This window comes from Furipterus horrens, unplaced genomic scaffold (assembly GCF_987537825.1).
Source record: "Furipterus horrens unplaced genomic scaffold, mFurHor1.1.pri manual_scaffold_4, whole genome shotgun sequence".
NCBI lineage: Eukaryota > Metazoa > Chordata > Mammalia > Chiroptera > Furipteridae > Furipterus > Furipterus horrens.
The window spans coordinates 171,570,765-171,583,919 of NW_028327174.1; the positions used below are offsets into that span (position 1 = coordinate 171,570,765).

The following is a 13,155-nucleotide window of genomic DNA, read 5'->3' on the forward strand; positions in this document are numbered from 1 at the left end:
TCCCAGTCAGGGCACATGACTAGGTTGCACGTCAGGTCCCCAGTTGGGGGTGTGAGTGAGAGGCAACCACACAGTGATGTTTCTCTCCCTCTCTTTCTCCTTTCCCCTCTCTCTAAAAATAAAATAATAAACAAATAAATTAATTAAAAAAAAAAAAAAACCTCACAAGGATGGAGAATTTTTCTTGTACACCTTCAGATACATGGAACATACTATGTGTACGATAACTAAATGAACAAATGGGTTCTTCATAGTATGTAATGCCAAAAAATTCAGTGCTTACAAACTAATATGTATCCTCTTATGAGACATGGAAATTATATAAGTGCTCATGTTTCCCTTTTTTCTTAACTTCCAGGAAGCCCAATTCTAAATTTTGTACTCAAGGGGGTGGCGGGGAGGTACAAAGGGTAAAGAGGGGATAAATGATGATGGAAGAAGATTGGACATGGGGTGATGAACACACAATACAATATACAGATGATGTGTTATAGAATTGTACACCTGGAACCTATATAATTTTATTAACCAATGTCACCCCAACAAATTCAGTTTAAAAAATAATAAATAAAAATAAATTATGTACTCAAGCCCAACAACTTACTTTAAATTGGATTTCCCTTTTAATTATCTATTACATGACTCTTGATCTTTTGTTATTATAATATTCTATAAAGCCATCTTTTATTGTAAACCACCTCAATTTCTCAATCTAAATGGACTAAAAAACTAGTATATATTTATTTCTTGTTATTTTATTGATTCATGAATGTTAATATTGTCTCTCTAATGTAACTCAGTTTATTTGTTTGAATTTTTTTATTTTTTTACTTTTATTATTATGTTTTATTGATTATGCTGTTACAGTTGTCCCAATTTCTTTTCTGTCTGCTCCCCGCCACCCAGTGACCCTCCTCCCTACAGTGGCCCCCCGCTTAGTCCATGCCCATTGGTTGTGCATATAGTTCTTCTCAGTATCTTCCTGTCTACTCCACTCCCTCCTACTATGCTTCTTAATTTCTGCATCATCTCCCTCCCTTTCCCCCCTCCCCCCTCCCCACTAACCTCCCCCCAATATGTTCCCCATACCCATAATTCTTTTTCCACTCTCGTTGCCTACTTAGTTTGCCTTTGTTTCAATTCCTAGCTTCTGTTGTTGGTTGATGTGATACACTTTTTATTTTAATGTTCATAGTTTTGATTCTCCTTCTTCTAAACAAGTCCCTTTAACATCTCATATAACAGTGGTTTGGATCTAATGAACTCCTTCAGTTTTGCTTTGTCCTGGAAGCACTTTCTCTGCCCTTCTATTCTGAATGACAGCTTCACTGGATAGAGTAATCGTGCCTGTAGGTTTTTGATTTTCATTACTTTGAATATTTCTTGCCAGTCCCTTCTTGCCTGAAGAGTCTCCTCTGGGAAATCAGCTGATAATCTAATTGGTACCCCTTTGTACATAGTTCTCTTCTTCTCTCTTGCTGCTTTTAAGATTCTCTCTTTATCTTTAATTTTTGACATTTTGATTATGTGTCTCCCTGGGTCCAGTTTTTCTGGAACTCTCTGTGCTTCCTGGACCTGTAAATCTGTTTTCTTCCCCAAGTTAGGGAAGTTCTGCTTCATTATTTTTTCACATAATTTTTCAATTTCTAGTTCTTCTTCACCTTCTGGCAACCCTATGATTCGGATGTTGGCCCACTTATAGCTGTCCCATAGGTTTCTGAGCCTCTCCTCATTTTCCTCACTTTTCATTTCCTCTTTCTGCACTGGTTGACTGTTCCTTCCCTATGTTCTGATTTGTTGATTTGATCCCTGGTTTTCCTTCTCTCACCACTTGTTTCGTACGTGTTTTCATTCATTTCAGCAGAACTAGCCTTCATTCCTTCCCTGTCTTGATTAAGTCCTGCTGCTAGTTCTGTAAGCTGTCTTATAACTATAGCTCTGAACTAAACCTCAGAAAGATTATCTACCTGTTCATCCGTTAAACCATGTGTTCGCTTTCTGGTCAGCTGCGTGATTGGGATCTGTATCATTATCCCTGCCATCCTGACAGTTTTCATTTACCTTTCCTTCTTGGGCGGGGCTGTCACACTTCCTATGATACAATGGGCAGGGCCCCGTGCACTCATCACTACCCCACAATGCTTCTCACCACACTGTGGCACTTCGTGTGGGGGCAGGAGTCCAAAATGGATTCCTGCCGTTCACTCTCTGCTGAGAGACCAGGAGCCTCCTCCTCTGTCCCCATGCCCTATGGGCCTCACAGTCTGAGGCAATTGGGGTCTGCCTTCCCCAGCATTGGACTCGTTTTGTCTGCAGACATGGGTGCTCCCCAGGTGCTTGTCACCTTCCCTTAAATATGGGTGTCTGTGTCTACCGCAGTCCCACCACTCGTCACTGCAGCTGCCTCCGCCTGCACAGCTTGACCTCTCCGCCCTGGCTTCACCGCTCCTACCCGTCCAGATGAGCACCACTTGTTTATAACTTCGTACGTTGGACTTCCATATAGCTTTATTTTCTGGAACTTCTGGTTATTTCTGGTTTTGCAATAATTGTAGTCCTTCTTAGTTGTGGAGGGAGATGGAGCATGTCAGTCTAGGCCTCCATCTTGGCCGGAAGTGTAACCCAGCTTCTTAAAAGTAGGTTTATAACTGTGAGTACACAAAACAGAGTTTATTCTTGTATTATTATTTATTATCGTATTATTTTTCCATATGAACAAGTGAAAACCTACTTTTGCCCCACCATGTTTAAGGCCCTTCATATTCCCTCAAGCACATATCAAGGGGTAGAATTTATTATATTTGCTCAATAACATTCTTAAAATACTGATTTCTTCATTGGTTAATTGATCAAAGGCATAACAATATTTAGTTACAAATGAAGTAGAGTCTAGAGAAACCTGTCATTCCCTTTGAAAAAGTGGACATAGAGTTGTATGAAATGAGAGAGCAGGAGTTACCTGCATAAAAAAAAGAACTTGACTTGGTGAGGAGAACAGGGAGAATATCACAGGCACAGCTAAGACTGGTGCAAAGCTTAGTGGCAGAAAACCTTGAAGGGACCAAAGGTTCTCCAAGAAAATGCTCCTGGAAAAACTAGTCAAGGGAACGTAAAATAGTGGGAGAAAATAGTTGGAAGCTGCCTGGAGGGAAGCCTTGAAGAAAGGTGAAGCTCTTGATCCAAATCTCACTGGAGAGATATGAACAACCCTTGGTAGAATGGCTGGGCTTTGTCGTGAACACTGAGGTTTGCCTGGAAGTGAGGATGCTAACAGCAGGTCCTAGACCAGGTCAGAGAGATGAGATAAGGAAAAAAGAGAGGCAGGAAGAGGTAAGTTCTGATAGAAACCTGGCAGGACTGCTCCCTCACCATTACTTCTTGACATTCAGCAAAAAGTCCAGCAGCAATTTTAAAGACCAGCACTAACATGAAGGCCAGCAGGTGGGAGTGGATGTTGACATGGTGAGGGCAGCAGGTGTCCCCACTGGCATCTTCCCAGCTGGCTGGGTGTGCCAAATCTTCACAACACTCTTTGGAAGCACTGCAGTGCCAGACAAGTGCGAGGTTTTTAGTTTCTGTAGGTATTTCCCCCCACCCCCTACACAATCCATAATTTGCATTCCTCACACCAGAAGAGGGAAACAGGATGGACAAGCAAAAGCTAATGAACACAGCAGACCCCTCTCATCCACAGTCACTGTTTCAGCACCCAGAACCTTCTAATGGACACTTTGCTCAGACATTAATGTCTACCTAGGGGCCCAGAAATAGGGACAAAATGTGATGTTTCAACTGAAAATTGTGCCAAATAACTGCATGTTAGAGTGACTTATATAATGTGCCAGGGTTTTTGTGGAGGGTTTTGATGATTTAGGCGCACAGCTCTCCATTGCTGAGACACTTCCTATTCCAGAGCAGGAGACAGATGGTAGGGCCAGTTTTAGCACGTGAGGTAGAGCACTTTTGCTCAGGGGACTTTTCCCTAACTTTGGGCCAGACCTAGAACCACTGCCATCTTCAAAACCCCTAGTAAGCATCCGTTAAGTGACACATTATTAACCCCACCAAGAGATCAGGCTACCTTGATGCAAGAGCTGAGAGGTCACTCATAAATCTAATTGATACAGGCAGGCCAAATGGAATAAATTCACAATAAATCTTGAAAATTTTGCATCGAGTGTAGCTGTGCCTGTCATTGTCCTTCCCACCTAGCTCACCAAGTCAAGGTCTCCTTATCCACTAAGCTTTCACTCCCCTCTTCTCTATACTTGTAGAGGCAGTCACATCCATACAAGATCCCCTCCATCACCAAAGCGCATGTTCATTGAGTACGTACTGCATTCCAAGCACTATGTTTACATTTCCATCTCCTGTAAGCATTCCAACAACCTTGAAAGTTAAGTACCACTATTACCCCATTTCGCAGAGGAGTAAACTTATCGAGGTCAAGCCCTTACCCAGGTGGTGGAGCCAGCCTTGGACTCAAGTGTTCTGACTCAAGAGCTCCCATTCTTAGCCTTTAAATTACACTGTCTTTCATAGGATGGCACAGGGTTGATGGGGATAGATGCCAAAATGAGGCACATTGTCCCACACAACCACTTTCCCAGAAGAGAAATGGTTGCAACTGACCAGGAAAAATGGATTTACAAGTCAGAGACAGAGAAGATGGGTACATTTAAAGCTCTGAGTATATAATAACTCTGTATACAAGTGGCTTTGTTTGCTAAATTATACTAGTATTGGCTGAAATTACAGTAGTTCAGCAATCACCTTCATTTTAACCTAGTTTATAATATTTGAAGTTTCCTCCTAAAAAACATACATGAACCCTGACTGGTGTGGCTCAGTTGGTTGGGTGTCATTCCACAAAGTGAAAGGTCATCAGTTTGATTCCCAGTGGGGGCACATGCTTGGGTTACAGGTTCAGTCCTCGTTCAGGGGGCGTACAAGAGGCAACCAATCAATGCTTCTCTCTCACATCGATGTTCCTCTCCCACTCTTTCTCCCTGCCTTCCCCTCTCTAAAAATAAATAAAATATTTTTTTTTAAAAATGAAGCTTAAGAGAACATCTTTCAAATGATTCTGGGGAAATGAAACATTTGAAAAATCTTTACCAATTGATCTCAATGCAGAAATACTTTTAAAACTAAAACTCTAAGCTCTGGGTCTCAACTTCCTGCAGAATACCACACACACACACCAATCACACCATATATTCATCACACACACTCCAAGCACACACACACACTAAACAAAAACACACACCACAAACACATGCCATATATAATACACACCACATACACATAACCCATGAACCACACACACTACATACTACACACACATCACAGCACACACATTCATCACCAAAAACTGTATCACAAATATACACATACACCACACTCCCACCGTCGTCGTCCGTCGTCGTCGGCAGCCGTCCGTCTCGAGAGACGATGGTGTAGCTTCTTAAGAGTCTATCTGCACCGCCGAGAATGGCTGTGCAGTCCGACTCGGGAGTGACACGGTATCTGTCTCCTCCCGTGTTGAATCGACATCTTACGATGACGCTGAAGTGTCCTCTCCAGTGAAGCTGAAGCTACAGAGCCTGGGCAGGGTGATATGGAGGGACTGCTGTTGCCCATGCAGCAGACCACCCCCTCTCTTCGCAGCTGAAGGGTCCAAGGGAAAGACGGAATCAATACAGCTTGGCTTCAGGTGCGCCGCAGGAGTTGCCGGTGTTGACTACAACGTCAAACCGCCTTAGGGACTCCGGCTCCGGATTTTCTGTTGGGGTTTACTCCCTTAGCCTTTCCCCTGAAGAGGTATGCCGCAAGGCAGCGGAGGTTTTTTGGAGTCAGAGTTTTCCTTCTCTGATGTGCCCTGACTGGAAGATCGAACCAGCGACACTTAGCTCGCAGGCCGACGCTCAATCCACTGAGCCAAACCACCACATATACACATATATACCACAAAACACCCATGCCACACAAACCACACATGCAACACGTATACACTAACGGTTACATGTGCTGCTTTTGCTCTTAATCCTCCATTTGCATCCATTTATAGTATAATTGCACCTTTTATTTTCAACGTGAAGAGTATAGCTCTGTAGGGGCAACTGTTTTAAACTTGAGAATACCTGAATTGAATGACTATTTCAGTTAATTTTTTATAGTCAAAAATGCAGTTTATATTAACAACAAAAGTATGGGGCTCCAAAAATCACACTCTTGAGCTTACTAAATCACTGCAATTTTAAAATCTTGAATCTTCCATTAGGGGGAACAAGAAAATCTATTTTATGATCTGGCACATTCTCATGGTAACTTTTTTACTGTGACTCATGCCATTGATGCCTTGTGCGAATGTAAAGGAAAATAACCAGACTGATATGTAAAAAGAATTTCAATGATGGAGGAGAAGCTATTTGGGAAGGTAAATCAAGCACTTCCCACCCTTCACTGACCTGGGGCTCCTCAGACAGTGCAGGTCATGTTAAAAGGGCACCCATGGAAAATAAGAGACAGTTTTTAAACCTGCCCTGACCAATACTACCTGTGTCCACTATAAAACACTCTCTTAAACTTAACAGCCTATCCTCTAGTACTTCTATTCTCCCAATTTAAAACCTTATGGCTAAATGCGGTTGGCCTCAACTGCATTCACTCTTACAGCTGAGGAGCCTGAATGGAAGAATAGGTAAGAAGAAAATGAAAGAACTTAATTAATGGGAGATTAGGCTAAGTGGGTTCCTCCAGGAGTTGGTTTCTCAAAGGGGGAGGGGCGGTAGAGAAGAGGGCAGGAAAAGCATAGGGCTGAGGGAGGTGGGTCATGTACATAACTCAGAAGTGTGTGCCCAATTCTCAATATAACATGTGCCAAATAAGTTCATTAAATCTATTATGTACAGTGCCTTAGTGAGTTTCGTTTACCCTGTAATTTGGGATTATCCATGACCATGTAATTATCTCACCCTATTACTTATTGCATTGTGTTTAAGTTCCAAGGGACAAAACTGTCAAAAATTATATTTTTCTTAATCTACTATCGTAGAAGAAATTGGATTATGTTTTTATATAAATGTTGGTTACAATTCACTTTTAAGAAAGGTCTTGGAAGTTTATGGGGAATCACAACATTGAACAATGTTTGAGCTGTTCGTTATGCTTCTTCATTAAAAAACACTCTTAAAATAATATAATTTTTTAAATTTTTAAATGAATAAAAATGAAATATTATAACTAATCTAAATAATATTTCATAAATGTTAGAAGCAGCAATTTTTTAAAAAGCTTTATTGGGTACACAGGAAAGGAACTAACAGAATTTTTTTAGTACAAGAAAAATTCTTATCTTCTCTTTGGATGTCAAAAGCTGGAATAAAGTTAGATCAATCAAAGAAAATGCATTTGTCTCAGAAACTTTTCTAGAGCCTTCAAAATCTAACTAACAAGCACTTCACTGATAAGTTGACTTCTGTTCTTAAAGGAAAGAATTGCATTTCTGTTCTTATAATTATCTTTCTTTCTAAAAAAGGATTTACATGATTTTTCTTTCATACCAAGTTGACATAATTTGAAAATAGCACATTTTCAAGGTACAGATAATTTTCATGCTCTGTAATCCATTACAGAGCATTGAACTTAGAGAACAATTTTCTTCATTTAACAAAATTTACACATCCCTGAATAGAAAAACAGAAAATGAGAAATCAAGTCCCTCATAAATCTAAGTTTTAGGATCAAGACAGGAATATCCAATACTACAGCTATTATTTAACGTTGCCTTTTTTTTTTTTTTTTCTCATCAGCAGAAAAGTTTTATTCTTTATAAGGACAAACAAGTTATACCACATCCAAGGCCTTACCTTACAGACACAAACCAAAGTAGCCATTTAAAGCATTAGATATGGAGGCATGAGACACACGGGGGAAAATGCTTCGCTGTCTGCAGCTTACACCAAACTGCTCCATCGACAGGCAGCTGAGCTCTGCTAGCACTTGGGTGTGACTGAGGGGAGTACAGCTACAGAACCAAAGGAGAACAGCTGTTTTCTACAAGTACTGAAGCATTTTAAGACTGTATTGGTAGGGATATATTTCAATGGTGAAGGAAGAGGGGAAAAGAGCCGAGTCCCTTCCCACAGGGCATTAGGCAGCCTTGCACAGGGCGACGGCAGAGAAGCGGACTTCCCCTTGCTCACGCTCAGTGAATTCTCTGCAGACCTTGGCGGCATCTTGCAGCAGCGAGTCCTCTGCACTGGTGCCGTGGTTCACCGGAAAAGGCATTCGTCCATCAAGTTCATAGAGGTGGCCATCCACGTTGTTAAACAGAATAAAATGGAAGTTCACTTTGTCATCTACCCGACACTGGCCTTCCTGTGCCACGGCGTCATGGGCTGCCTGAATGGCCTCATTCTTCTCGAAGCATTTTGCTCTGTCTTCAGGGGACAACTTCTCGGTTTCAGAAAGAAACTGTTTCAGAACTGACCCATTCTCAAATTCCAGTTTGTCCTGATTATTGGCCACTGCATGTATAAGTCCGATGGTACCACAGGAGTTCCCAATGGTCTGCTTCATGAAGTACACTTTAGGGCTGACTTCCTGCCCCTTCAGCTCTTCGATCTGTTTTTTCCTGAAGTTCTCATGCTGGGCGGTGAGTGGAAACAACAGCAGCAGCGCGCAGGCGGGCGCAGGCACCGAGCTCAGAGTCTCCTCCTCCAGCCCCAGCACGTCCACGAAGCGCCACTGGCCGGCGACCCCCAGCCGGGCCAGCACTTTGTTCAGCATCTCGGGGTTAATCTCCATGGGTTTGAGCTGCATCTTCGCGAACAGCAGGTGAGGTCACTACTCAGAGAAGAGGAAAAACCTAACGTTGCCTTTTGAGGATTTTGGCAAATGGAAGTGAGGAAGGACAAAAAAAAAGAAACAAGTATAACCATCAGAAAGAATTATCACATGATGATCTATCTAAAAACTTCAGGATGTCAATTGCCAAACTGTCAGAACACTCACTAAGGGGTAGTTACAAAATAACTAATTTTAGTTATTTCTATTTTCCTATATATTACTAATTATTAATTTTCCTATCTATTAGCAATAAGCAAAAAAATGATAATAATAATACAAATCCAACTATAATAGCAACAGGATTTCTTTACAGATAATGAATAACCTCTAAAATAAACAAGAAATATGAAGGCTATAGATTGAGAGAAAATTACAAAACTTCTGTAAGACATAAAGGCAGATTTGAATCAAACAGTTTTAAGAGAAGTTCAAAAGTTGTATGACTGAAGTCCACCCAGGCCCAAGGATACCCCATGTAAGGCCAAGGCCAAAACCAGTGACTTTTTGATGTCCAAACCTAGAGAACTGGGCTTCCTTCAGGATGCTAGTCATCAGTCATTGGACAATAGGAAGACACTATGCCAAAGGACATCACCAAGTCCATTTGTCACCATGTTTTAATGGCAAAGAGACTTCAAAAAATATACAAACGCCCTGGTCAGGTGGCTCAACTGGTTAGAGCATCACCCAGTACACCAAGAGGTTGTGGGTTTGATTCCCGGTAGGAATGCATCCAGGAGGCAACTGATCAATGTTTCTCTCTCTCTCTCCCTCTTCCTCTCTCTCTAAAATCAATAAACATGTCCTCAAGTGAGAATTAAATACATACACATATATGTATATATTAAACACACACACACACACAAACAAGTAGAGTTTGATTGCCGGTTTTTCTGAAATAGGACTACATTACTCGGTGTTTGTCGCGGACTCCGACCAGTGGTGTCCACGGAGTTGTGGATGCAACGAACAAAATCACATGGACTGCACTAATCCGGTGGAGAAAAGGGACAGAATGGCCACTCTCTAAATCAATGAGAGCACCACAACCCTTGCCTGGATAGGCTTTTATTCCTTTCTGGGCGGATTACATCAGACAAAGTTACAAATCTCTTTGCTAAGGTTGCTTTAGATGGCTGTTGTTTATAGATAAAAAAGAAAGAATGTTGCACATGCAAAGAAATGATAAGGATGGGAGATTTGGCCACATCCTATCTTTAAAACAGTTCAGAATAGACCTTGAGAAGTTACTTTAAAGTTGCACATTAAACATCTGCTGTTCTTCAACTCAGGGTGAGGAAGTTTTTTAGCAAAAGCAAGTTTTTAAGCAGCATAAATACAATGCAGGCCTAATTCCCATGGGAAAGCCAATCTGCCGGCCTGGCTCTGGTGTGCCACCTCGCGCCTGTCAGTTTTCCTACCCAGGGCTGAGCTACATTCGCCATTGCCGTGAGGACCAATTCCCTATAGGTGTTAGTAATGTTTGCTACTGTAAAGATAGACCCCATTTTCTGAATAGCTTTCTTGCTTATTTAAAAGTCCAGCCCTGGCTGTTGTGGCTCAGTGGACTGAGTGTCGGCCTGCAGACCAAAAGGTTGCTGGTTCAATTCCCACTCAGGGCACATGCCTGGGTTATGGGTCAGGTCCCCAGCTGGGTGCATGTGAGAAGCCAATCGATGTTTCTCTCACACATCATTGTTTCTCTCCCTCTCTTTCTCCCTCCCCCATCTCTATAAATAAATAAATAAATAAATCGTCGTCGGCAGCCGTCCGTCTCGAGAGACGATGGCGTAGCTTCTTGAGAGTCTATCTGCACCGCCGAGAATGGCTGTGCAGTCCGATTCGGGAGTGACAATCCCTGCCACACTTGTTACAGGTGAAGGCAGATGGCTGTTGTTGCTGCTGCTGACGCTGCTTCCGCCTCGATCTTTTCTGGACCGCCTCCTCGTTGCGCGCAGCCTCTGCGCGTGACGTACCTTGCCTGACCGCGAGCCTCCAGGCTAGGCGGTCGTCTGCTTGAACTTCCCATGTGTTGAGATTGATGGAGCATTGTGTCATGTCCTTTTTGCAGATGTCCAGCCTCACTGAGAAAACCAGACTGCGCATCTACCAAGCCTGCGTACTCAGCACTCTCCTCTATGGCAGCGAGACGTGGACCACCTACGCAAGGCACGAAAGGAAACTCAACAGCTTCCACATGAGGTGCCTGCGACGCGTCCTGCATGTCGCCTGGCAGGATAAGGTCCCCAACACCGAGGTGCTGAAGCGAGCCAATATATGCAGTTTGCATGCAGTTCTTAGCGAGAGACGCCTCAGGTGGCTCGGCCATGTCAAAAGAATGGATGCAGGCCGTATCCCCAAAGACCTCCTCTACGGCGAGCTAGCAGAAGGCAAGAGGATGACAGGGCGCCCCAAACTGCGGTTCAAAGACATCTGCGAAATAAATAAATAAATAAATAAATAAATAAATAAATAAATAAATAATTTTTAAGTCCAATCAGCTTGGAATAAGAAGAAAGGACAGGAACCAGGTTGAGGGGGACCTGCCATCTTCAACACCTGGCTTTTCAGGTTACCCCAAACATCTACATCCCACCAGCAGATGGGAGAAGAGAGAGAAGGATGTTGTTTATGGGCCACATCTTCACTTCTGCTCATGTTGCCCTGGAGACAACTCAGTCTCATGGCCAACCTAACTTCAAGGGAACCTGGGGTGGACTCACATGCTGCCCCACTTTCACTGAAAGAACTGACAACTGGACTTACTCAAAAGGCAAAGAAGGAGCTGCCCAATTATCTTCTTCATCTAATTGGAGCTTGCCTTTTAAACATTTAATTTTTAGATTTTACACACATTGATGAAACTTTTCCTAAACTGCATAACAATTTTCCTGTTTTAACAGAATGGGCAATAATGAGACTTTTCCTGTGGCTCAGGGCCCTTTATTGTGAAGATCAGCTGTCTTCCTTGAACTGCCTTCAGGAAGTCTTAAGGAATTTCTGATCCTTTACCTCTAAAAGGCTCTGAATCACTATCTTTTTCGAAACTCCTGGGTCTTTTGAAATTTTTTGTCTGAATCCCTCCTCAGAGTAGAATGGCACCTGCCACTTCTTGCTGCTGTCACCACCCAGGCTTCTAGCAGCTCATTTCCCCTCAAACACCATGCATCTACTAAGGGTTTATAATAAGGTATAAAAATTGTGTGTAAAGAAAAAGCAAAAACTTGCCCCCTTCTCAGCAAAGAGTGTAAATTTCTATCACCTGGACTTGTTAGCATTAACTTTGGTTACCAAAAATGCTCTTTAAATTTTTTGCTTGCAAGTTTTTACTGCTTTCAGAATTTGCAGATAACCATTTACGTTGGTTTAAGCTATGATCCTAGAAAAGAGAAGAAAATGCTGTCTCAAAGAGAATTACTTTACAAAGAATTCTAAAATACAACTAGAATAACAACTAACAAGAAAAGAGGTCTGCAACATATCGTTAGGTAGAAAAAAGCAAACTACAAAATGACATTTATGATGTAATCCCATTTTTGTAAAGAAGAATAAGAAGCACATGTTTGTATATGCACAGAAAAAATCTGAAGGAGTCACGAGTAGTTATCTCTAGGTATAGGGTTACTGAACACTTTTACGTACAATGTCATTTATTTAAGTGTTTGACCATTTTATAGAAGTATGGATTTTTCTAAGCATGAAAAACAATAAATATTTAAGAATATAATTCACGCTGTCTTCTCAGAGTATAAGCTCCTGAACAACATGGATGACAGGTGAGCACTCTTCTATATACTGCCTGCTGCCACAAATAAGGGGATTCTTAATAAACACTATCTTGTGTAGACAAACAAACAAAAAAGAACTCAGTCAATCTCATAGGCAAGCTAAGTTCCAAGGAACTATTGATGACTTTCTCCTTAGAAGATTTCTGCCTGGAAATCTGTGGGAGACCATATTAAGCAGTTTCAAGAGCCTATCAAAGCCCTGGCAAGCTTATAATAACCAGAGCCACACTCTAACCTATACTAGAATTATGATGAATATGTACTTAACTAGGAAGTAATTCTGGATAACTACACTATCATAAAAGCTTTTCAGAACCTACTTCACTTTTCTAACAAATACGTTGACAATTTAGTGCAGGAAACAAACATATATATAGTAGGTTTTTGTCTCCTGGTGTACACTGAGGGGATCCTACAAGACACTGTTTGCCCAGCATTTTCTCCCTACATTAAAATCAATAAAACATGCACAAGGATTAAGACATGGGCTCCAGAATACACCAGTTTAAATAAA

At 41.8% G+C, this 13,155-nt stretch overlaps 1 protein-coding gene across 1 annotated transcript; it reads right to left on the bottom strand.

Moving 5' to 3' along the window:
• Window positions 1–7,802: 7,802 nt before the first annotated feature.
• LOC150013290 (ubiquitin carboxyl-terminal hydrolase isozyme L1) lies at window positions 7,803–8,866 on the bottom strand. The gene has a single exon (XM_090275892.1). It carries the CDS (start codon window positions 8,824–8,826, stop codon window positions 8,155–8,157), a length of 672 nt encoding a protein of 223 aa, XP_090132018.1. The 5' UTR covers window positions 8,827–8,866; the 3' UTR covers window positions 7,803–8,154.
• Between the last annotated feature and the right edge of the window lie 4,289 nt (window positions 8,867–13,155).